Source organism: Oncorhynchus mykiss, chromosome 29, assembly GCF_057628025.1.
Source record: "Oncorhynchus mykiss isolate SJ-2025 chromosome 29, ASM5762802v1, whole genome shotgun sequence".
In the NCBI taxonomy this organism is placed as follows: Eukaryota; Metazoa; Chordata; class Actinopteri; order Salmoniformes; family Salmonidae; genus Oncorhynchus; species Oncorhynchus mykiss.
The window spans coordinates 42,839,010-42,865,525 of NC_143050.1; the positions used below are offsets into that span (position 1 = coordinate 42,839,010).

At 44.4% G+C, this 26,516-nt stretch overlaps 1 protein-coding gene across 5 annotated transcripts in view; it reads right to left on the reverse strand.

Annotated features, from left to right (window-relative positions):
* Positions 1–12,717: 12,717 nt before the first annotated feature.
* The window catches only part of LOC110509550 (2-oxoglutarate dehydrogenase complex component E1), a 56,045-nt gene continuing 42,246 nt past the window's right edge, over positions 12,718–26,516 (reverse strand). For all 5 annotated transcript variants that reach the window (XM_036967679.2, XM_090227264.1, XM_036967677.2 and 2 more), the window contains 16 exons: positions 26,250–26,340; positions 25,777–25,956; positions 25,527–25,655; positions 25,252–25,431; positions 20,168–20,320; positions 19,338–19,440; positions 17,410–17,538; positions 17,141–17,291; positions 15,851–15,978; positions 15,482–15,660; positions 15,146–15,217; positions 14,946–15,074; positions 14,742–14,814; positions 14,256–14,419; positions 13,996–14,150; positions 12,718–13,835 (listed from right to left, as the gene is read on the reverse strand). In XM_036967679.2, coding sequence (XP_036823574.1) covers positions 13,715–13,835; positions 13,996–14,150; positions 14,256–14,419; positions 14,742–14,814; positions 14,946–15,074; positions 15,146–15,217; positions 15,482–15,660; positions 15,851–15,978; positions 17,141–17,291; positions 17,410–17,538; positions 19,338–19,440; positions 20,168–20,320; positions 25,252–25,431; positions 25,527–25,655; positions 25,777–25,956; positions 26,250–26,340 — 2,137 coding nt within the window. In that variant the 3' untranslated portion in view covers positions 12,718–13,714. The remainder of the gene's footprint in view (positions 13,836–13,995; positions 14,151–14,255; positions 14,420–14,741; positions 14,815–14,945; positions 15,075–15,145; positions 15,218–15,481; positions 15,661–15,850; positions 15,979–17,140; positions 17,292–17,409; positions 17,539–19,337; positions 19,441–20,167; positions 20,321–25,251; positions 25,432–25,526; positions 25,656–25,776; positions 25,957–26,249; positions 26,341–26,516) is intronic.

Consider the following 26,516-nt stretch of genomic DNA (forward strand, 5'->3'; position numbering starts at 1 on the left):
ACAGGCAGTGGCTCGGGTGGTTGTTGTCCTTGATGATCTTTATGGCCTTCCTGTGACATCGGGTGGTGTAGGTGTCCTGGAGGGCAGGTAGTTTGCCCCCAGTGATGCGTTGTGCAGACCTCACTACCCTCTGGAGAGCCTTACGGTTGTGGGCGGAGCAGTTGCCGTACCAGGCGGTGATACAGCCCGACAGGATGCTCTCGATTGTGCATCTGTAGAAGTTTGTGAGTGCTTTTGGTGACAAGCCAAATTTCTTCAGCCTCCTGAGCCTTCTTCACGATGCTGTCTGTGTGGGTGGACCATTCCAGTTTGTCTGTGATGTGTACGCCGAGGAACTTAAAACTTACTACCCTCTCCACTACTGTTCCATCGATGTGGATAGGGGGGTGTTCCCTCTGCTGTTTCCTGAAGTCCACAATCATCTCCTTAGTTTTGTTGACGTTGAGTGTGAGGTTATTTTCCTGACACCACACTCCGAGGGCCCTCACCTCCTCCCTGTAGGCCGTCTCGTCGTTGTTGGTAATCAAGCCTACCACTGTTGTGTCGTCCGCAAACTTGATGATTGAGTTGGAGGCGTGCGTGGCCACGCAGTCGTGGGTGAACAGGGAGTACAGGAGAGGGCTCAGAACGCACCCTTGTGGGGCCCCAGTGTTGAGGATCAGCGGGGTGGAAATGTTGTTGCCTACCCTCACCACCTGGGGGCGGCCCGTCAGGAAGTCCAGTACCCAGTGGCACAGGGCGGTTCATCTGGGAATGCTGCGCCTCATGGACCTGGTTCTCTATTCCGCCGCCAGACACGAGTTAGGAAGGATGGTCTCGGGGTCCGAGAATGTAGCAGGGCTATATCGGTTTGAAAGCGCATCCAGCTTGACATTCTTGGACCCTGGGCGGTAGGAGAGGAAGAAGTTGAACAGGTGAAAAGCAGGGCCCACCGAGCCTGGAATTGAGACGCTTGGCGGTGCAGAGATATTCCAGGTTTTTGTGATCCATCCACACAGTGAAAGGATGTTCTGCCCCCTTCAACCAGTGCCTTCATTTCGCCAACACCTTCTTTACTGCGAGAAGCTCACGATTTACCACATCGTAATTCCTCTCTGTGACATTAAGTCGATGGGAGATGAAGGCGCAGGGATGCAGCTTAAGGTACAGGGCAGAACGCTAGGAGAGGACAGCCCCCATTTGGTCTGACCGAATGGAAATGGAACACAGCTGGAGAGTCATCCGAAGCTGAGCTGAGTTTCAGGAGAAGGTTCTTTGTTTCTGGCCATTTTGAGCCTGTAATCAAATCCACAAATGCTGATGCTCCAGATACTCAACACGTCTAAAGAAGGACAGTTTTATTGCTTCTTTAATCAGAAAAACAGTTTCAGCTGTGCTAACATAATTGAAAAAGGGTTTTCTAATGATCAGTTAGCTTTTTAAAATGATCAACTTGGATTAGCTAACACAACATGCCATTGGAACACAGGAGTGATGGTTGCTGATGATGGGCCTCTGTATGCCTATGTAGATATTCCATAAAAACTCTGCCGTTTCCAGCAACATTAGTCATTTACAACATTAACAATGTCTACACTGTATTTTAGATCAATTTGATGTCATTTTAATGGACAAAAAATGAGCTTTTCTTTCAAAAACAAGGACATTTCAAAGTGACCCCAAACTTTTGAACGGTGGTGTATATCAATGAATTGGCGAGGGCACTAGAACAGTCTGCAGCACCCGGACTCACCCTACTAAAATCTCAAGTCAAATGTCTACTGTTTGCAGATGATCTGGTGCTTCTGTCCCCAACCAAGGACACAGTCCCCACTGTTCCATAAGGTGTTTTTTATCTGGTTTTTAATCCAATTTTACAGTTACTTGACGTGGAATAGAGTTCCATGTAGTCCTGGCTCTATGTGGCACTGTGTGCCTTCCATAGTCTGTTCTGGACTTGGGGACTGTGAAGAGACCACTTGTGGCATGTCTTGTGGGGTATGCATGGGTGTCCGAGCTGTGTGCCAGCAGTTTAGACCGGCAGCTCAGTGTATTCAACATGCAGGATTGTGGAGCAGATGGTCCCTTTGAACTACCAAGTGGTGAAAGAAAAAGTTGTAGTCAGTCGGTCAGTCAGACAATCCAATCCGCCAACAGATCTCCAACAGAGAAAGGCACTTTCAAGATCTTCAAGCAGTGTTGGACAAGCTAAGAGAAGCTGGTCTGACCTTGAATATGAAGAAAACCAACAGATCTTGAAAGTGCCTTTCTCTGTTGGAGATCTGTTGGCGGATTGGATTGTCTGACTGACCGACTGACTACAACCTTTTTGTATACGGTATTTCGTTTGTTTTGATGTCATGTATACGGTGTTGATTTATGTAGTTAGTTGTAGTTGAGGACTTAGTAAGAGTTGATACGCTTTAAAGTTCTGTGGTAAAATAATTGTTATATTGATTGTATGATTAATACTGGGTTTACGCTAAGGCGTGAGACATGGACAACGCGCATATCTTCACCTGTGTCCTCTTTCACCACTCGGTAGTTCAAAGGGCCCATCTGCTCCACAATCCTATATGGTCCTTGCCATTTAGGAGCGAGCTTGGCCGAGAAGAATTGTTCAGCTTTCAGAAGAATTGTTCAGCTTTCGAGTAAGGATGAGAGCAAAGCCACCCAATCACGAAGCTGGAACTGCATGTCTCCTCTGTTTGACAGGACAGTAGCACATGTAAGATGAGGGCCACCCCACTTTTGCGCAGCTGATGCTGGCTATTTAATTGGGAATTAAAGGGAAAGCGCCCTATTGGAAGGAGAAGCACTGAGAGGTTCAGAAAAATTCAGGGCCGTCACAGTGTGTGTGTGTGTGTGTGTGTGTGTGTGCGTGCGTGCGTGCGTGTGTGTGTGTGTAGAAGTGTCTGCAGTATTCTGCTAGAGGGCAGCATAGCTGAAGAAAACACTCCGACCTGCAGTTTTCCGTTGCCCTGGAAACAGGTAGATATCCTTTCCTTTTCTTCATATTTCTCTCTGCTATCCATATCAGTGCACCCTCCTCCTCCTACTTCCATTCCTCCCTACCCCCTTCTCCAGCTCCCTCCTGTGCCCCCTCCCCTCACAACCTGCTGCAGCGCGAACACACACATACCACACCTCCTCACCATTCCAGTCCACTGCAGTAATATAGCAATGTCATGGGAACTCGTCCTGTCTTCCACTTCACAAACTAACACACGGATTGAAACCACACACTCAAGCATGTACAAACACACACACACACACACACACACACACACACACACACACACACACACACACACACACACAGACACAAACAATCTGAAATGGTCCACCGACACAGACATGGCAAATGCAAGGCTCTTCAGAGGGTGGTGCGGTCTGCAAAACGCATTACCGGAGGCACACAGCCTGCACTCCAGGACACCTACAGCACCCCATGTCACATGAAGGCCAAAAAGATCATCAAGGACCTCGAGCCAAGCCATGGCCTGTTCACCCCGCTATCATCCAGAATGTGAGATCAGCACAGGTGCATCAAAGCTGAGACCCAGAGACTGAAAAACAGCTTCTATCTCAAGGCCTTCGGACAAATAGCCATCCAGCCTCCACTCAGTACCCTGTCCTAAACTTAGTCACTGTCACTAGCCAGCCTCCACCCAGTACCCTGTCCTAAACTTAGTCACTGTCACTAGCCGGCACCCACCCGGTTACTCAACCCTACACCTTAGAGGCTGCTGCCCTATGTACATAGACATGGAACACTGGTCACTTCCAAATTTCATATGTATGAAACTGTATTCTAGTCAAGGCCATCCTATTACTGTACATATATTATTCTATCCTACGTATTCTACAGATATACTACATATTCTATTCATATTGTCCATAATGTCTATACATCCCATCACACATACTGTATATATATATATATATATATATACACATACATACCTACAAACTCCGAACTCCGACATTGCTCGTCCTAATAGTTTTATATTTCTTAATTCAATTCTTTTACTTTTAGATTTGTACATATTATTGTGTATTGTTAAGTATTACTGCACTGTTGGTGCTAGGAACATTTCGCTACAACCGCAATAACATCTGCAAAATATGTGTATGCGACCAATAGCATTTTATTTAATTTGAAACAGGACACAGGGTCAAATAGTGCTTCAGTATTGATCTGACTTTCCCCTTTGTGTGTGTGGTCGAGATATGAGGATCACTGCTGCGGCAATCGGACCTCTAGCTAATCTCTAAGCAGAGAAGAGATGGAGGGAGGGAGAGGAGAGGGAGGAGAGAGAGAGAAAGAGAGAGGTGGGGGAGAAAAAGCGGGGACAAAAGAGAAAAGAAGGAGGAGAGAGCGTGTGAATGCCACTGGGTGCATGTGATGATGTCTGTCTGCACTGCTATTGGTGGAACTGATGACGGAGACAAAGAGAAGGAAAACTCTGCTCTTGAGCAGTCGGTCTCCCCCTCTCTCTCTTTCTCTCTCTTTCCATTTCTCTTTCTCCTGTGCTAAGCTTCTGTCTCTTAAACCCTCTAACATTATTTTACAAATAGATTGACACACACACAAAGTATTTCTTCCTTTTCTAGCCTTTTTTAGTCAGTGTTGTGTTTTTCTGGTTTCTCAGTACATTCCATTGTGGTGACTCCTCTCTAGCCAAGGGTGGAACATTCCACAGAAATGGCTGACCCACAATAACACACACACAAACACACAGAGTAAGGCAGGAAGAGTAAGCCTACATACAGAAATACACACATACAGTGCATTCGGAAAGTATTCAGATCCCTTGACTTTTTCCACATTTTGTTACGTTACAGCCTTATTCTAAAATGAATTAAATATATATTTTTCCCTCATCAATCTACACACAATGCCCCATAATGACAAAGTGAAAACAGGTTTTCAGAAATTTTGGGAATGGTTGTGTATCAGTGGAATGGTAGTGTTTCACAGTATTACTTACCAGCCAGTGTTGTGATTGGCTGTGATATTTGCCTATTGATTTCTCCGCTGGAGTCTGGAGTCTGCTGTCAAAATCACTTTGTGGCTGTGTTATTTAGTGAAAATCACTCTGTTATTTCCTGGTTGCAAAGATTCTACATAAATGTCAGTTTACGTGAGAAAACAAGCAGTGAATAGTGTAGGGAATAATACCATCTAAATTTCAGTTTACGTGAGAAAACAAGCAGTGAATAGTGTAGGGAATAATACCATCTAAATGTCAGTTTACGTGAGAAAACAAGCAGTGAATAGTGTAGGGAATAATACCATCTAAATTGCTGTGAAATATATTTTAAATAACAACAAACATCGTCTTGAAAGCTGTTTGAAGCTGGTGGACCAAAACCAAAGTTACTTTTTTGGTCCGTCAGCCTCAAACAGTGGTTTTGGTCCACAAGCTTCAAACAGCTGTAAAAATGATATATTTTTTGTTATTTTGTTACGTAACAGCCTTATTCTAAAATGGATTAGAGTAACATTTTCCCTCATCAATCTACACACAATACCCCATTCATGACAAAGTGAAAACAATGTATTTTATATTTTTTTTGCAAATGTATTAAAAATAAGTATTCAGACCCTTCCCTATGATACTCGAACTTGAGCTCAGATGCATCCTGTTTCCATTGATCATCCTTGAGATGCTTCTACAACTTGATTGGAGTCCACATGCGGTACATCTTATTGATTGGACATGATTTGGAAAGGCACACACCTGTCAATATAAAGTCCCACAGTTGATAGTGCATGTCAGAGCAAAGATCAAGCCATGAGACCTCAAACTGGGGCAAATGTTCACCTTCCAACAGGACAATGACCCTAAGCACACAGGCAAGACAATGCAGGAGTGGCTTCGGGACAAGTCTCAATGTCCTTGAGTGGCCCAGCGAGAGCCTGGACATGAACCCGATCGAACATCTTTGGAGAGACCTGAAAATAGCTGTGCAGCAAACGCTCCCCATCCAACCTGGCAGAGCTTGAGAGGATCTGCAGAGAAGAATGGGAGAAACTCCCCAAATACAAGTGTGCCAAGCTTGTAGCGCCATACCCAGGAAGACTCAAGGCTGTAATCACTGCCAAAGGTGCTTCAACAAAATACTGAGTAAAGGGTCTGAATACTTATGTTAATGTAATATTTCAGTTTTTGATGAGAAAAGCAAAACAATTGAATTCATTTAAGAATAAGGCTGTAACGTAACAAAATGTGGAAAAAGTGAAGGGGTCTGAATACTTTCCAAATGCACTGTACACACACACACTCAATTTGTGCATGTAAAGACACAGACAGTACTGCTCACACAATATCCTGCTCCAGCACATGGGTAGTCCCTGGTTTTCCCCCTCATATCTGCAGACCACATGCATAAGGTAAGCCGATACAGCTGCCATCTGTTTCTCTGCCTCTCTACACTCACTGCCGCAGACTGCCCTACTGACCCTACACACCTGTGTTGGTGTTTTCTGACTGCACACATACACACATACAGGTAGATACCCACACATGCGCACACACACACTCACTCACGCGCACACACACTCACTCACTCACACGCACACACAGCCGCTCCATCTGCTCAGAAACATGTTGATGAAAGACAGATGCTGTGTCCTAATAGCCCATCCTTTCCTTGTCTCATATTCTGTGTTTTCAGATCAGCACAAATGGGAAATGGTACGCTGCAGTATGAGGAAGCGCGTGGCCTGTGGATTACTGTATTTCACTGCCACCTTCTGTTCAAGAGCGGAATTGACGATTACTCTTTCACATAGCCAACTTGCATGTTGTTGTGATGTTGTATTATTCCCCCCCAGTTGTGTCATTGGAATGGGATGAAAATGAGGCAAAGGTGTGTTTTAGGACCATGCGGACGCAACCAAAGTTGAGCCCCTGGCTAAATGTGGGAATGATAAATTATCAAAGGTATGCATTGAAAAAAAGTGAGTCAATGTAATGCTTTATACGTCATATACACAGGCGACGTGCTTGAAATAATCCCTATCAACCAAGACTACATTTCACTTTAATTTTCAGAAATGCTCCTCTTTCACGTTCAGTCAGCGAAGCTTTCTAGATGCGTTCTGAAACTAACATAGGCTATTTATATTCTTCAGAAATAAACTGCGCATTAGGCCATCATTCAACTAAAGTTACTTCTTTGATGCAGTTGCCATCATCTTTTGGCTATCTTCTTAACACTTCTCAGTGTCAATGTGACAACTTTATTATATAGATGAATCTGGATTAATCTGACTTCATTTTGGTGTTATTTCAAAGACAAACAAACAAAATATGTACTGAACAAAAATATAAACGCAACATGCAACAATTTGTATGATTGTACTGAGTTACAGTTCATATAAGTAAATCTGTCACTGGGGAGCCAGGCCCAGCCAATCAGAATGAGTTTTCCCCACAGAAGGGCTTTATTACAGACTGATATAGTCCCCAGTTTCATCAACTGTCCAAGTGTCTGGTCTCAGACAATCCCGCAGATGAAGAAGCTGGATGTGGAGGTCCTGGGCTGGCTTGGTCTGCGGTTCGGAGTCCTGTTGGACGTACTGCCAAATTCTCTAAAACCACATTGGAAGCGGCTTATGGTAGAGAAATTAACATGAAATTATCTGGAAACAGCTCTGATGGACATTCCTGCAGTCTGCATGCAAATGGCACGCTCCCTCAAAACTTTTGCGTGACAAAACTGCACATTTTAAGGTGGCCTTTTATTGTCCCCAGCACAAGGTGCACACCTTGTCATGCTGTTTAATCAGCTTCTTGATATGCCACACCAGTCAGGTTGTATTTTATATATGAGATTCTTAAATGTAGCCACCCTTTGCCTTGATGACAGATTTGGGTCCTGAGCACTCTGGAGCAGGTTTTCATCAAGGATCTCTCTGACTTTGCTCCGTTCATCTTTCCCTGGATCCTGACTAGTCGCCCAGTCCCTACCGCTGAAAATCATCCCCACAGCATGATGCTGCCAACACCATGCTTCACCGTGGGGATGGTGCCAGGTTTCCTCCAGATGTGACGCTTGGCATTCAGGCAAAATAGTTAAATCTTGGTTTCATCAGACCAGAGAATCTTGTTTCTCATGGTCTGAGTCCTTTAGGTGCCTTTTGGCAAACTCCAAGCGGGCTGTCATGTGTCTTTTACTGAGGAGTGGCTTCCGTCTGGCCACTCTACCATAAAGACTTGATTGGTGGAGTACTGCAGATATGGTTGTCCTTCTGGAAGGTTCTCCCCTCTCCATAGAGGAACTCTGGAGCTCTATCAGAGTGACCATTGGGTTCTTGGCCAAGGCCCTTCTCCATCGAGTGCACAGTTTGGCCGGGCGGCCAGCTCTAGGAAGAGTCTTGGTGGTTCCAAACTTCATCCATTTAAGAATGATGGAGGCCACTGTGTTCTTGTGGACCTTCAATGCTGCAGACATTTTTTGATACCCTTCCCCAGATCTGTGCCTCGACACAATTGTCTCGAAGCTCTATGGACAATTCCTTCGGCCCCATGGCTTGGTTTTTGCTCTGACATACACTGCTAACTGTGATACCTTACATAGACAGGTGTGTGCCTTTCCAAATCATGTCCAATCAATTGAATTTACCACAGGTGGTCTCCAATCAAGTTGTAGAAACATCTCAAAGATGATCAACAGAAACAGGATGCACATGAGCTCAATTTTGAGTCTCACAGGGAAGGGTCTGAATACTTATGTAAATAAGGTATTTCTGTTTTTTATTTCTAATAAATTTGCTAACATTTCTAAAAACCTCTTTTCGCTTTGTCATTATGGGGTATTGTGTGTATACTGATGAAGGAAAACAACTATTTTATCAATTTTAGAATAAGGCTGTAACATAACAAAATGTGTAAAAAGGGAAGGGGTCTGAATACTTTACGAATGCACTGTAAGTAGCTCGGCACATAGTGGATAATAAGCAACATTTTGGAGTCAACAGTGTTATCAACATCTCATTCCAGGCTGTGCTTTCTGTGTAAACTTAGAAGGCTGAGTGTTAATCAATCTGTTTTACAGTCAATTTACAGATGTTTATTGAGCCTGTCTTAACATTTAGTTTAGTTGCCTGGTTTGGCTCCCTCACATGGGCAAGTCAGAATACCCTAGAGAAAGTTGTGCATGTCAATGGTAAGATTGTAGGGAGAAACCAAAAGGCTCTCCGAGACCTCACTGGTAAGAGGGGTAAAGAAATAATTTTGGATCCAACACATCCACTCAACAATCAATATGCAGTACAAATATTACCTCCTAAAACCAAGAGAGCCACTAACAGTTTTGTACCAGCATCAGTACGGCTTTTAAATGAAACAAATATTTGTGTGACTTACAGTACCAGTCAAAAGTTAGGACACACCTACTCATTCAAGGGTTTTTCTTTATTTTTACTGTTTCCACATTGTAGAAGAATAGTGAAGACATCAAAACTATGACATAACACATATGGAATCATGTAGTAACCAAAAAAGTGTTAAACAAATTGAAATATATTGTATATTTGAGATTCTTCAAAGTAGCCACCCTTTGCCTTGATGACAGCTTTGCACGCTCTTGGCATTTTCTCAACCAGCTTCATGAGGCAGTAACCTGGAATGCATTTCAATTAACAGGTGTGCCTGTTAATTTGTGGAATTTCTTTCCTTCTTAATGCATTTGAGCCAATCAGTTGTGTTGTGACAAAGTAGGGGTGATATACAGAAGATAGTCCTATTTGGTAAAATACCAAGTCCATATTATGGCAAGAACAGCCAAATAAGCAAATAAAAATTACAGTCCATCGTTACTTTAAGATATGAAGGTCAGGGGCGGCAGGTCGCTTAGTGGTTAGAGCGTTGGGCCAGTAACCGAAAGGTTGGTGGATCAAATCGTCGAGCTGGCAAGGTAAAAGTCTATTGTTCTGCCCCTGAGCAAGGCAGTTCCCCAGGCGCCGAAGACATGGATGTTGATTAAGGCAGTCCCCCGTACCTCTCTGATGGGTTAAATGCGTTAGACACATTTCAGTTTTAGGCATTCAGTTGTACAACTGACTTGGTATCCCCCTTCTCAATTTGGAAAATTTCAAGTGCAGTCGCAAAAACCATCAAGCGCTATGAGGAAACTGGCTCTCATGAGGACCGCCACTACCTCTGCTGCAGAGGATAAGTTCATTAGAGTTACCAGCTGTAACAAGTGGGCTGAGAATCAGGAAGCAAGTTCAGGGAGTTAGTGTTTTAATAAATAAAGAAACAATGAACACGAAAAACAAACAATGCACCGACATGAATCAATAACACCTGAGAAAAGAACCAAGGGGAGTGACAGACATAGGAAAGATAATCAAGGAGGTCATGGAGTCCAGGTGAGTGTCATGAGGCGCAGGTGTGCAAGAGGATGGTGACAGGTGTGCGAGATAATCAGCAACCTGATGACCTAGAGGCCGGAGAGGGAGTACCAGCCTCAGAAATTGCAGCCCAAATAAATTCTTCACAGAGTTCAAGTAACAGACACATCTCAACATCAACTGTTCAGATGAGACTGTGTGAATCAGGCCTTCATGGTCGAATTGCTGCAAAGAAACCACTACTAATGCACATCAACAAGAAGAGACACGAGCAATGGACATTAGACCGGTAGAAATCTGTCCTTTGGTCTGATGACTCCAAATTTGAGATTTTTGGTTCCAACCGGCATGTATTTGTGAGATGCAGAGTAGGTGAATGGATGATCATCCTCGTGTGTGGTTCCCACCATGAAGCATGGAGGAGGAGGAGGTGGTGTAGGGGTGCTTTGCTGGTGATACTGTCTGTGATTTATTTAGAATTCAAGGCACACTTAACCAGCATGGCTGCCACAGCAGTCTGCAGCGATACACCATCCCATCTGGTTTGCACTTAGTGGGAGTATCATTTGTTTTTCAACAGGACAATGACCCAACACACCTCCAGGCTGTGTAAGGGCTATTTGACCAAGAAGGAGAGTGATGGAGTGCTGCATCAGATGACCTGGCCTCCACAATCACCCGACCTCAACCCAGTTGAGATGGTTTGGGATGAATTGGACCGCAGAGTGAAGGAAAAGCAGCCAAGTGCTCAGCATATGTGGGAACTCCTTCAAGAGTGTTGGAAAAGCATTCCAGATTAAGCTGATTGAGAGAATTCCAAGGGTGTGCAAAGCTATCATCAAGGCAAAGGGTGGCTACTTTGAAGAATGTAAAATAAAAAATATATTTATATATTTGTTTAAAACTTTTTGGGTTACTACACGGGGGATATGTGTTAATTCATAGTTTTGATGTCTTCACTATTATTTTACAATGTAGAAAATAATAAAATAAAGAAAAAACCCTTGAATGAGTAGGTTTGTCCAAACTTCTGACTGGTACTGTATGTACTGAAGAAACATATAAACCTAACGTTAAACAATTTCAAAGATTTTACTGGTTTATAGTTCATTAGGGCAAATCAGTCAATTGAAATAAATTCATTAGGCCCTAATCTATGGCCTGGGAAGCAAATGCCCACCCACTTTGGAATCAGGCCCACCCACAGGGAGCCAGGCCCACACACTTTGGAGCCCACCCACAGGGGAGCCAGGCCCAGCTAATCGGAATGAGTTTTGATGACATCACAATGTTTAAGTCCTTACTGAAGACTCATCTCTTCAGTGGGTCATATGATTGAGTGTAGTCTGGCCCAGGAGTGGGAAGGTGAACGGAAAGGCTCTGGAGCAACGAACCACCCTTGCTGTCTCTGCCTGACCGGTTCCCTTCTTTCCACTGGGATTCTCTGCCTCTAACCCTATTACAAGGGCTGAGTCACTGGCTTACTGGGGCTCTCTCATACCGTCCCTGGAGGGGGTGCGTCACCTGAGTGGGTTGATTCACTGATGTGGTCATCCTGTCTGGGTTAGCGCCCCCCTTGGGTTGTACCGTGGCGGAGATCTTTGTGGGCTATACTCAGCCTTGTCTCAGGATGGTAAGTTGGTGGTTGAAGATATCCCTCTAGTGGTGTGGGGGCTGTGCTTTGTCAAAGTGGGTGGGGTTATATCCTTCCTGTTTGGCCCTGTGGGTGTCCTCGGATGGGGCTATGTGTCGGGGGGCTAGGGTCAGTTTGTTATATCTGGAGTACTTCTCCTGTCCTATTCGGTGTCCTGTGTGAATTTAAGTGTGCTCTCTCTAATTCTCTCTTTCTCTCTCTCGGAGGACCTGAGCCCTAGGACCATGCCTCAGGACTACCTGACATGATGACTCCTTGCTGTCCCCAGTCCACCTGGCCGTGCTGCTGCTCCAGTTTCAACTGTTCTGCCTTATTATTATTCGACCATGCTGGTCATTTATGAACATTTGAACATCTTGGCCATGTTCTGTTATAATCTCCACCCGGCACAGCCAGAAGAGGACTGGCCACCCCACATAGCCTGGTTTCTCTCTAGGTTTCTTCCTAGGTTTTGGCCTTTCTAGGGAGTTTTTCCTAGCCACCGTGCTTCTACACCTGCATTGCTTGCTGTTTGGGGTTTTAGGCTGGGTTTCTGTACAGCACTTTGAGATATCAACTGCTGTACGAAGGGCTATTATAAATAAATTTGATTTGATTTGATTTGATTTATTGGTAAAATAAACTGAGCACTGCTGACACACCCGAGATATGTTATTAATAAGTTATTAATATGTAAGATATGAGATACCTGAAAAGCATTTGAAGGCTCACACGATGACACCAACAATGTCTTTATTGAATGAATAAATGATTAAAGAACAAACAGAACACTATGCGAAAATAAATAAATCCTTTACTTAGTCCGAAAGAGATTCCCGCCAGACCAGTAGGCATTTTTACCTTGTCTCTTCATAAGTTACTAGCAAAGCTTATACACTGTTTTTATATAATATAATAGTGATTTCTCATCTCCCAACAGTTTGTTTACATTTGGCACAGGAGGTGAAAGAGAGGGAAAAGTAGGGAGGAGGAGAAAAGAGAAGGAGGTGAGTGGTCAAGAAGAGAGAAAGAATAAGAGGGGAATGAAAGAGATGATGAATGGGAAGAATACATGAGAGGGTTAAAACACAGAGGAAGAGAGGGATGGAGAAGATGGAGAATGAGTAGTGAGAGATAGAAAGTGAGAGAGGAAAATGGAGGGCATTTGTATGGTTGAATACATTCCTCTTAAAATGGATCCATTGTCAAACTGCATGGACATTTCCCTATTGCTCAACAGTGCAAGAGGACCTATGGTCAGTCAGTGTGCGTATCATTGTATCTAAGGTCTTTCATAGCAGATAGTTCATAGTGTGTCTTGATATATAAATACTATAGAGAAACTGAATGAGGGTTCAGGGTAAGTGTGTTAAGACTATCCAGTGTATGCTGGTTTAGGGATAAGAGTAGGATTAAGGGTGTTGGGGTTAGAGTCTAGGGTATAAGTCTACTAAGACTCAAGTGTATACATCCAGGTTAAAACCTGACTAAAAAGCAGTGTAACTTCAGCAGGTGAGGTAAGGGTAGTGTGTGGTGTATAGGTCAGGGGTATTCAACTCTTGCCCTACGAGGTCCGGAGCCTGCTGGTTTTCTGTTCTACCAGATAATTAATTGCACCCACCTGGTGTCCCAGGTCTAAATCAGTCCCTGATTAGAGGGGACAATGAAAAAACGCAGTGGAACTGGCTTTGAGGTCCAGAGTTGAGATTGAGGGGTATAGGGTCATAGGGATGTTAGGACTGCCCAGTGAATGCGTCCAGGTTAAAAGCTGTATCTAGGAAGCGTTGTAACTCCACCAGGTGAGCTGCTTTGTTCCCTGTAGCTGGAGCTGCTGCTGGCCCACGACCAGCATACCTACACACACATATACATAAACACACATTCACACATACACACATGAGAAAGAAGCGAGAACACTTTTAATACAAAACACAACTCTTTGACCAGGTTCAATCAAATTATTCATTGATTTCTTCCCCTGTGAGCAGGTGTGAGCGAAGGAGGCTGGTCGTACCAAACGGGCCGGGTGCGGTCAACGGTGGTGCGGAGGCGGGGTTTGACGTAGTCATAGTAACCCTGGTTCTTGTGCTCTTCCTGGCACCACACCAGGTCAGCGTTGGGATAACGATCTGTCTCCACCTTCACCTGGTCAAACGGGAAGGGAGAGAGCTGGAGGAGAAAGAGATAGATGGAGGAGAGAGAGAGATGAGATTGGAAGTGTGTGTGTGTGTGTGTGTGCACTGTACCTGTGTGTGTGTGTATGCGAGTGTATACCTGCTCTATGCGTGCAATGGCCACAGTATTATCCATGCCTCTGTTCTTGCGTTCTCGGGTCAGTTCATAGTAGACCTTCCCAGTACAGAACACAATTCTCTTCACCCCATCTGGCTTCTCACACACAGGACCACTGTCTGGGATCAGACGCTGGAAGTGGGTACCTGAAACACACACACACACACACAAGCACACAGTAATAGTCCCCAAAGTGCAACCCCCGCTCAGGCTCAGTCAAACGCTCAGCGCATTTGATTGAAAGCAAATACCATTTGAACTCAGGTCTGGTGACAAGCAGACACTTCAGACAATTCTTCTCATCCCGTTCCACCAGATATCTTAGCTAAGATAGCTTTGCTACCGAATAACTTAACGACAGTGCTGTACATCAGATATTAGAAGGAGCCATCATGACCATAGCTAGCTTCCAACCTCCTCGCCTTGCTAACCTAAATCCTCCCTCATCTCCCTCCATCCCTCCCTCACCTGGCAGCATGTCGTCAAAGTTGGACTTGGCGTCAGGGTGGCGCAGCAGAGACTTGGGGGTGAAGACTATCAGCTGGAGGGCAGAGAGAAAGAGAGAGGGAGAAAATAAGGGAAAAAGAGGAGAGATGTGTGTGTGTGTGTAGAGTGTATGTGAAGGACGTGGTTCTGTAAACCTGAATGTATGTGTGTGTGTGTGGCACTCACAGGCTTCCTGAAGGGCTGTAGTATTTGTCTGCGGAGGACGTGGAAGTAGTTAGCCGGTGTAGAGCAGTTGACTATGATCCAGTTACAGTCATACAGCTGACGCACAGCAAACTCCTCAGCAGAGAATTTCTATGCATGAGAGAAGGGACAGGTCATACACACACGCACCCACACCCACCCACACCCACACACACACTTACAGGGTATGCATCCGGGTCTTCATTACACATCTGCAGGAACCTCTCTGGTCGGGCCGACGAGTGCTCTGGACCCTGAGTATAGGATCATGGGATATGTAGTTTATCATCCATTTGTGAGAACAGACAATGTTCTTCAAAGCAAAGACAGACTTATAGATGGCTTAAGTGGTGGGAGCAGCAGTGCTATTCTGTTCTCAGAGACTGAGGCAGACAGACGGGCGGACGTAAACACACACACACACACACACACACACACACACACACACACACACACACACACACACACACACACACTCTGCCTCACAGATGGATGGACGGACAGACAGTAGTTCCTACCATTCCTTCCATGCCATGGGGTAGCAGTAGGACTATTCCGTTCTGTCTGACCCACTTGGCCTGTCCTGGGCAGATGAACTGGTCTATGATACACTGGGCTGTATTGTGGAAGTCCCCAAACTGGGCCTCCCACAGAACCAGAGCATTGGGACTAGCCATGGCAAAACCCAGTTCGAAACCTAGAGGGGGGAGGAAAGGAGAGAGAGAGATGTTCAGGTCAGAAAGCATGAGGGAACTAAAAAAACAGACAACTACTCATAATTCTGTGGCATGTACCGTAAAGACAGCAAAATAATAGACTGCATCTGCATGTGTGTGCGCATGTCTGCGTACATGTATGTGTGTGTGTATGTATGTGTGTGTACTAACCCAATACTCCGTACTCTGACAGAGAGCTGTTACAGACAGTGTATGGAGCCTGGTTAGGAGCGATGTGGTTCATGGGAATACAGATCCTCTTATCTACATTCTGGTCATGGAGAACATGGTGTCTGTGACTGTATAGAGGGAGATGGAGAATGAGAGAGATAGAGAGTTATGGGTAGAGAAAAGAGAGGGAAGGGGAGCGGTAGAGGGGTGGGTAGAAGAGGCGAGGGAGAGACATGGAGAGAGAGAGAGTAAATAAGAGTTAATATACCATCAATATGTGACAATAGCGCTTCAGTATGGCACCTAGGTCTCCCAGGTCTCAAAGCCTACCAACACAACCAACTGGAGAAGATCCAACAGGTGCAACCAAAATCATCATGAGCCCCACCTACACATCCTACGACCGCATGCAGTGACATATGGGCTTGCAGTCCTTGGAGTCCCGCCACACCCACCTCTGCAGATCCTTTGCCCAGAAGCTTGCAAAATCCCAGGATTACAACAAATGGCTGCCTCAGACAAGAGGCCATGTCAGATCTACCCGATCCAGTCACAAACTGAACTGAACCTTCCCCCTACTCGGACTGACAGATACTACAACAGCCCTACGCCTTACTTGGTGAGACTGCTTAATGCTGCTTAACTGTAATATTGTATACTACAGTGCATTCGGAAAGTATTCAGACCCCTTCACTTTTTCCTCATTGTGTTAAGTTACAGCCTCATTCTAAAATGTATTCAATTAATGTTTTTCCTCATCAATCTACACACAATACCCCATAATGACAAAGCGAAAACCCTTTGCTATGAGACTCGAAATTGAGCTCAGGTGCATCCTGTTTACATTGATCATCCTTGAGATGATTGGAGTCCATCTGTGGTAAATTCAGTTATGTGGTAAATTCATAAAAAAATGTCTAAAAACCTGTTTTTCCTTTGTCATTATGTGGTATTGTGTGTAGATTGATGAGGGAAAAAACGATGTAATACATTTTAGAATAAGGCTGTAACGTCACAAAATGTTGAAAAATTCAAGGGGTCTGAATACTTTCCAAATGCACTGTATATCTCATATTTTCATGTTTTATTGTATTTTATTTACTTAATTACGTAGGCCTACAGATGTATGCTGCAATTCAGCATTTAGCAGCAAATGTGTACAATTCCAAATAAAACGTAAATATATAATTCAGCAATGACAAATAACACATAAGGCTGTCAAACAAGAGACTTTAGTACAACATACAGTCCTAACATTGACAGAGGCTGTCGTAAGGGTGACGGTAGTACCTGAAGGTTCCTCTCTCCACGTCCTGTCCGCTGAGACGTATGTGTGTTCCCTCCTTGAGCAGTGAGCCAAAGGCCATGTACTCTCCTAGAGCCCAGTCACACACACGCTGGCCCACCATCGCCGCACGACCCTTTAGTATACGACTCAGACCTGACACACACACACACATATGAGGATATGTGAGCATGTACATAGGTTACGCTGTACTTGTCTTCCACACGTGTGTGTATGGGTTTGTGTGTTTGAGTGTATGTGCGTGGTTGTCTACCTCCATGTATAGTGAAGTCTTCCACAGGGACAGATGAAGCAATGTGTCCTATGTGTCCCAGCTCCTCCTCAGTCAGGCCTGTAGACGGACTGGTCATACTCTTGGGCTGGCCATCCATGTTGAAGAAACCTACACACACTCACACACACATTGATAAAGAATACACACTGTTAGTGTATGCTTTACACACAGAATAAAACACACACACAAATACAGTACCAGTCAAAAGTTTGGACATTTTTTTGGATACTACATTATTCCATATGTGTTATTTCATAGTTTTGATGTCTTCACGATTGTTCTACAATGTAAAACATTGTAAAAATAAAGAAAAACCCTTGAATGAGTAGGTGTTCTAAAACTTTTGACCGGTATATGTATATTTTATATTTGAGATGCTTCAAAGTAGCCACCCTTTGCCTTGATGACAGATTTGCACACTCTTGGCATTCTCCCAACCAGCTTCATGAGGTAGCCAACTGGAATGCATTTCAATTAACAGGTGTGCCTTGTTAAAAGTTAATTTGTGGAATTTCTTTCCTTCTTAATGCGTTTGAGACAATTAGCTGTGTTGTGACAAGGTAGGGGTGCTATACAGAAGACAACACTATTTGATAAAATACCAAGTCCATATTAAGGCAAGAACAGTTCAAATAAGCAAAGATAAATGACAGTACATCATTGGTTTAACACATGAAGGTCAGTCAATGTGGAAAAGTTTCTACAAGGGCAGTCGTAAAAACCATCAAGACCAATGATAAAACTGGCTTTCATGAGGACCACCACAGGAAAGGAAGATCCAGAGTTATCTCTGCTGCAGAGGATAAGTTCATTAGAGTTACCAGCTTCAGAAATTGCAGCCCAAATAAATGCTTCACTGAGTTCAAGTAACAGACACATCTCAACATAAACTGTTCAGAGGACACTGCGTGAATCAGGTCTTCATGATCGAATTGCTGCAAAGAAACCACTACTAAAGGACACCAATAATAAGAAGAGACTTGCTTGGACCAAGAAACACAAGCAATGGACATTAGACCGGTGGAAATCTGTCCTTTGGTCTGATGAGTCCAAATTTGAGATTTTTGGTTCCAACCTTTGTGAGACGCAGAGTAGGTGAACAGATGTTCTCCACATGTGAAATGCCCACCGTGAAGCATGTAGGAGGAGGTGTGATGGTGTGGGGTGCTTTGCTGGTGACACTGTGATTTATTTAAAATTCTAGGCACACTTAACCAACATGGCTGCCACAGCATTCTGCAGCAGTAAGCCATCCCAACTGGTTTGCGCTTATCATTTGTTTTTCAACTGGACAATGACCAAACACACCTCCAGGCTGAGTAAGTGCTGCATCAGTGGAATGCTGCATCAGATAACCTGGCCTCCACAATCACCTGACCTCAACCCAATTGAGATGGTTTGGGATGAGTTGAACTGCAGAGTAAAGGAAAAGCAGGCAACAAGTGCTCAGCATATGTGGGAACTCCTTCAAGACTGTTGGAAAAGCATTCCAGGTGAAGCTGGTTGAGAGAATTCCAAGAGTGTGCAAAGCTGTCATCAAGGCAAAGGGTGCATACTTTGAAGAATCTAAAATGTAAATGTATTTTGATTTGTTGAACACTTTTTTAGCTACTACCTGATTCCATGTGTTATTTCATAGTTTTGATGTCTTCACTATTATTCTACAATGTAGAAAATAGTACAAATAAAGAAAAACCCTTGAATGTGTAGGTGTGTCCAAACTTTTGACTGGTACTGTATGCACTTACAATATATTGTAAAACTGAGGTTATCTCACACACACACACACACACACACACACACACACACACACACACACACACACACACACACACACACACACACACACACACACACACACACACACACACACACACACACACACACACACAGACACAGACACAGACCGGGCCAGGGTGAGTCTAGCCAGTGTTTGATGTGTAGAATCTTCTCGTCTTTGGAGCGAGCGTGAGCCTCTTCGCAGATCTTGTCATACTTGGCAATCTCCTCCTAGAGGGGAGAGGGTTAATATCCATTTCATGTTAAATTAAGTAATCCTCAACAACAACACTTTGGTACCTCATATCAATCAGCGAGTACATTCTGTATAAGGACAGTCTTTCATATAAAGACAGAGGACAGAATATAATATCTACTGTAAGTAGAGGTTTGTAAGGACTGTTTATGCTACATGATGTATATGGGCAGTCTATGGTGTATAGTATACACTGAGTGCACATAACATTAAGAACACCTGCTCTTTCCATGACATAGACTGCCCAGGTGAATTCAGGTGAAAGCTATGATCCCTTATTGATGTCACTTGTTTTTAACCCTTTAGACAATTGAGACATGGTTTGTGTATTTGTGCAATTCAGGTGGTGAATGGGCAAGACAAAATATTTAAGTGCTTGAACGGGGCATGGTAGTAGGTGCCAGGCACACCTGCCTGTGTCAGGAACTGCTTGGTTTTTCACAGTCAACAGTTTCCCGTGTGTATCAAGAATGGTCCACCACCCAAAGGACATCCAGCCAACTTGACACAACTACGGGAAGCATTGGGGTCAACATGGGCCAGCATCCCTGTGGAACACTTTCGACACCTTGCAGAGTCCATGCCCCGATGAAATTAGTCTGTTCAGAAGTCAAAAGGGGGATTGCAACTCAATATTAGGAAGGAATGTTCCTAATGTTCCTAATGTTTGGTATACTCAGTGTATATGGCAAAATATGTTACCTCATACTCCTGTCTGGTGACAGCTCCCTCTGCTATGAGTTTCTCAGCGTATTTCTGTAGGACTCCTTTCTGCTTCTTGATCTGCTTGTACATCAGAGGCTGGGTGAACATGGGTTCGTCCATCTCATTGTGGCCGTTACGCCTGTAACACACCTGTAACACACACACGCACACGCACACACACACACACGCACACACATTAGAAATCAGCTCGTTATGGCATGTTTCCTGCATGGGCTACATATATGGGTCTTTCTATAAACTAGGGTACCAGTGTGCATCTCTAGTAGTGTACAACTGTTTGGAGCTGCTACAATTATTGTATTCATGGATGCCCCCCCTGAATGTATCTCATCGGAGATAATGTCGGAGTGACAGTCAAGTGATAAAGAGCACGTGATTTAACAACAGCCAAAGTGCAGGAATTAATGTTGATCTGGAGGACTGACAGAACACTTTGGTGTCTGTTGTTACGGTGGTCAAGATAAATAGCTAAATAGTTCAAACTGACCACTCGGCAATGTTAAAACAGCTTGTTAATTCGTTTCTGAATTTAAAACCCCAAAACAATTTGATATTTCGATGTTCAAATTTGGGTGGGGTTAAATGTGGTATCCCTGGTCAAGTGCACAGCCAACACTTCATGTCCTTTCAAAGTAGGAGGTCACCCTTCTAATAGCTGCCCATACCAAGCCACTGTGCCAAAATAAGGTAAGATTTCGACATTTCTGCATATAATTGAGTGTGTATTGACTTATTAATGAACTGCTGTTATTGTAAATAGTTAGCTGACTGATATATCCTAGCTACCAAGCTAATCATTGGTAATCTTATTAAATTATGCTATACAGTCAAAACAACAGTATCTATTGCTAAACTAGAGATATGCCCTAGCTATAGTTAGTCATTGGTTGTACATCTAACTAGCTGGAATAAAAACATGACTACATTCAGAACAATATAGAGCTAGTGCTATTTTAAATGCACCGGCAGAACAGAGACGCTACCTCTGGTAATACGAGGGGTGGGGGTGTGTGTCTATTTGTCAATAACAGCTGATTGATGCGCGATGTCTAATATTAAAGAAGTCTCGAGGTATTGCTCGCCTGAGGTAGAGTACCTTATGATAAGCTGTTGACCACACTATCTACCAAGAGAGTTCTCATCTATATTATTCGTAGCCGTCTATTTACCACCACAGAACCGCTGGCACTAAGACCGCTCTCAACCAACTCTATAAGGCCATAAGCAAACAAGAAAATGCTCACCTAGAAGTGGCACTCCTAGTGGCCTGGGACTTTAATGCAGTCAAACTTAAATCAGTTTTACCAAATTAACAGCCTGTCACATGTGCAACCAGAGAAAAACAAATCCTAGACCACCTTAACTCCACACACAGAGATGCATACAAAGCTCTCCCCCGCCCTCCATTTGGCAAATCTGACCATAATTCTATCTTCTTGATTCCTGCTTACAAGCAAAAACAAAAGCAGGAAGTACCGTTCAGTATGGAAAAAGTCAGATGATGCGGATGCTACACCCAGGACTGTTTTGCTAGCACAGACTGGAATATGTTCCGGGATTCATCCAATGGCATTGAGGAGTACACCACCTCAGTCATCAGCTTCATCAATAAGTGCATCGACGACGTCGTCCCCACAGTGACGCTTATATGAAATCCCGCTATGCCCACAGACGAAACATCAAACAAGCAAAGCGTCCATATAGGATTAAGATTGAACTACACCGACTACACCGGCTCTGGTGCTCGTTGGATGTGGTAGGGCTTGAAAACTATTACGGATTACAAAGGGAAACACAGATGCGAGCTGCCCAGTGACGCGAGCCGACCAGACGAGCTAAATGCCTTTTATGCTCGCTTCGAGGCGAGCAACACTGAAGCATGCACGAGAGCACCAGCTGTTCTGGGTGACTGTGTGATATTGCTCTCGGTAGCCAATGTGAACAAAACCTTTAAACAGGTTGACATTCACAAAGCCGCTGAGCAAGACGGATTACCAGGACGTGTACTCAAAGCAAACTCGGACCAACTGTGAAGTATCTTCACTGACATTTTCAACCTCTCCTTGACCGAGTCTGTAATACCTACATGTTTCAAACAGATCACCATAGCACCTGTGCCCAGGGAAGCGAAGGTAACCTGCCTAAATGATTACAACCCCGTGGCACTCACGTCGGTAGCCATGAAGTGCTTTTAAAGACTGGTCAAGGCTCACATCAACAACCATCCTCCCGGGACACCCTAAACCCACTCCAATTTGCATACCGCCACAACAGATCCACAGATGACACAATCTCAATCGCACTCCATACTGCCCTTTCTCACCTGGACAAAAGGAACACTTACGTGAGAATGCTGTTCATTGACTACTACTCAGCGTTCAACACCATAGTGCCCACAAAGCTCATCACTAAGCTAAGGACTCTGTGACTAAACACCTCCCTCTGCAACTGGATCCTGGACTTCCTGACTGGCCACCCCCAGGTGGTAAGGGTAGGCAACAACACATCTGCCATGCTGATCCTTAACACTGGGGCCCCCTGGGGTGTATACTCAGTCCCCTACTATTCCCTGTTCACCACGACTGCGTGGCCAAACACAACTCCAACACCATCATTAAGTTAGCTGACAACACAACAGTGGTATGCCTGATAACCGCCAACGATGAGACGGCCTCTAGGGAGGAGGTCAGAGAACTGTCAGTGTGGTGCCAGGACAACAACCTCTCCTTCAATGTGAGTAAGACAAAGGAGCTGATCGTGGACTACAGCACAAGGCGGGCCGAACAGGCCCTCATTAACGTTGACGGGGCTGTAGTGGAGCGGGTCGAGAGTTTCAACTCCACATCACCAACGAACTATCATGGTCCAAACATACCAAGACAGTCGGGAAGAGGGCACAACAAAACCTTTTCCCCCTCAGGAGACTGAAAAGATTTGGCATGGGTCCCCAGATCCAGGTTCTACTGCTGCCTGGTGTGGCAACTGCTTGGTATCTGACCGTAAGGCGCTACAGTGGGTAGTTCGAACAGCCCAGTACACCACTGGGGCCAATCTTCCTGCCATCCAGGACCTATACAATGGCGGTGTCTGAGGAAAGCCAATAAAATGGTCAGTTTCTCTGCTATGGCAAGCGGTACCGGAGCGCCAAGTCTAGGACCAAAAGACTCCTCAACAGCTTCTACCCCCAAGCCATAAGACTGCTGAACAATTAATAAAATCACCACTGGACAATTTACATTGACACCCCCACTTCCTTTTGTACACTGTTGCTACTCGATGTTTATTATCTATGCATAGTCCCTTCACCCCACCTACATGTACAAATTACCTCAACTAACCTGTACCCCCGCACACTGACTCGGTACCGGTGCCCCCTGTATATAGCCTCGTTATTGTTATTCCTATTGTGTTACTTTTTATAATTACTTTTTATTTTAGTCTACTTGGTAAATATTTTCTTAACTCTTCTTGAACTGCACTGTTGGATAAGGTAAAGTCTACACTTGTTGTACTCGGCGCATGTGACAAATCAAATTTGATTTGAATGAAGGAAGGATTTGAATAGTAGACATGTAAATATATCCTGTTTTACAGCAGGTTACAGCTGCTCAGACCTGTCGGGTGCTGTGGGTGTGTCCAGCTTACACCTGTGAAAATCTGTGTGTGTATAGCAATGGAATTAAACATCCAACCAATGCCTCAAGTGTTGTGCTGTAGGTCCACTACACACCCGAAGGGTTGTGGGGTCCTGTCCAGAAACACTCCCTAGCCCCTACCCCCAGATACTTGTGGAGATCTGAGAGAAATGAACAGGTGTAAGGAATACCACCAAAATTCCACCAAGCCTATCAGAGGTTAAGATGGAGCTCTCACCATGTCACCACCCATCAATCCCTCTCAGATCTCCACAAGTGTCTAGTCAGTCAGTCTGGCACTGTCAAAACATTTTAATAGCTGTCAAATACTTGCTTCCTATGTCCTTGGGAGAATTTCTATTGCATTTCCTTGATTCGTTGCATCCTCTCTCTTTGTCTCCATCTCAAAACCCATTGGATGAGAAGGTCAGAGGTCCCTCCTCTGTCACCTTCTTGTCCAATGGGTTTTGAGAAGGAGACAAGGGGAGAGGATGTGAGGAACGAAGGAAATGCAATTGAGATTCTCCCCTTGTTTCCTCCATTCCTCACAGCACTCTCAAAACACATTGGGGGAGAGGTGGGAAGGTTCTTCCCACTTTAGAGGCGGTGCATGGAGTGGAGGAAACAAGGACAGAGGAAGCAAGAATGTGACGCCTAGTTTTCACACACACACACGCACACACACACATGCGCACACACACATGCATGCGCACACACACACACACACACACACACACACACACACATACACACACACACACACTTGAAGAGTTTAATGATTTCATTATTGGTTATTATTATTGTCAATGATTTGTTGACAGAGGCCATATTATTGCATTAAATTATATAAACTATACAAATATACAGAAATGCATTCTTCTGGAATGTTTAGCATCGCTATACATGTTAGAGAAGGTGACTACAACACAAACAGACCTGCTAGTAGGCATTGCAAAGAAAAATGCAGTGTCCATGTTTCATGTGACATTTTGAATGATATGTAGATGTTTTGTTGTTGCTCGGAGTTATGGTCTCATTTTGTCTATCTAGACTCTTATTCCTGTAAATACACATGTGAAGTTGCAAGAAAATCATATTTAAATGTACATAAAGCCTCCCTCCTCCCCCTGATGTCACACATTAGTCCCTTTATTTATAAAAAGTGTCAATGATGACTGTTCGGTAAGTCACTAAAGGTGTCTGCTTAATAACCCTATTATAATTATCATCTCATTATGACCATTACAAACACCTGATCAGGAAACACATACATGTTTCTTATTGGAAAAGTTTCTAATTGGAAAAGTTTTCTAATTGGTCACAAATGTTTTCACACCATTTTTTAGTAGTCCCTCCCTGTTTCAGTCTGTTTTCCTCTGTTTCATGCCTAATGAACACCACCCTGGTCAGGAAACACACACTCACCAGGTCGACGACTACGTCCTTGTGAAAGGTTGCCCTCCACTCGGCGGCGACATTACACACGTACATGACAGCCTCGGGGTCGTCAGCGTTGACATGGAAGATGGGGGCGTTGACCACCTTGGCCACATCTGTAGGGTAAGAGGATGACCTCGCCACCCTGGGGTCGGTGGTGAAACCAATCTACAGGGAGGGAGAGAGAAAAGAGGGAAGTTAAATTAATGGAAGGGTGTGTGTGTGTGCATGCATGTGTGCCTACGCGCACGTGCATGTGTCACCTGGTTGTTGACCACCACATGAATAGTGCCATGTGTGGTGTAGGAGGGCAGGTCAGAGAGGTGGAAGGTCTCATAGACAACCCCCTGGCCTGCAAACGCTGCATCACCATGGAGCAGGATGGACATTACCTGGAAATACACACAAACAGAAATATAAATACACACACAAACACACACAGACAGACAGAAACCAAAAAACATACAAATACATACACAGTCTGTCTGTCTGCCTGTGTGTGTGTGTACTTACCCTGTTGCCTTCTGTGTCCCCGCAGTAGAACTGCTCAGCCTTGGTCTTGCCCTGCACCACGGGGTCCACAGCCTCCAGGTGGGAAGGGTTAGCCATGAGTGACAGTGTGATGTTCCTATCAGTGACCCGGTTGATCCTCCGGTGCCACATCCCCAAGTGGTACTTCACATCTCCAGAACCCTGAGGGGGGGGAGAGAGGGCAGGTGAATTGTAAGAGTATAACTTCTTAATTTTCTTTAGCTTCTGATATGGAAGATTTTTTAAAATGTTATTCACTTTCCATATTGTGTTACCAGAGTCGTGATCTTTAGGGTGCGCAATCGACAACATTTGAAAATTTTTTTGCGACAGAAAATGAAAATCTGTGTTTCTTATTGGACAAATCCAGGTAGTCCCTCCCTGCTTCAGTTATTTCTTTCCCCGTTTGGTGGTTAATGAACAGGACCCTGCTCTCTGCTAGCTGTAGGATTTACCTCATCAGCAGCCTCAAGCTTGGAGTCAAACTGACAGAAGATCTGATCCAGCTCCTTACGGATCACATTAGCCAACACATTCAATCTCCCCCTGGAGAGATAGAGCGAGAGAGAAGGGTGGAGAGAGTGAGAACAACTTTCAGCTACGCATGGGGCAGCTTGTGATTGGTGTGCATGTGGTAACTGTACCTGTAGGGGGGCCTATGATTGGTGTTTCCATGAACAAGCTGCCTGTAGGGCAGCCTGTGATTGGTGTTTCTGTGGTAA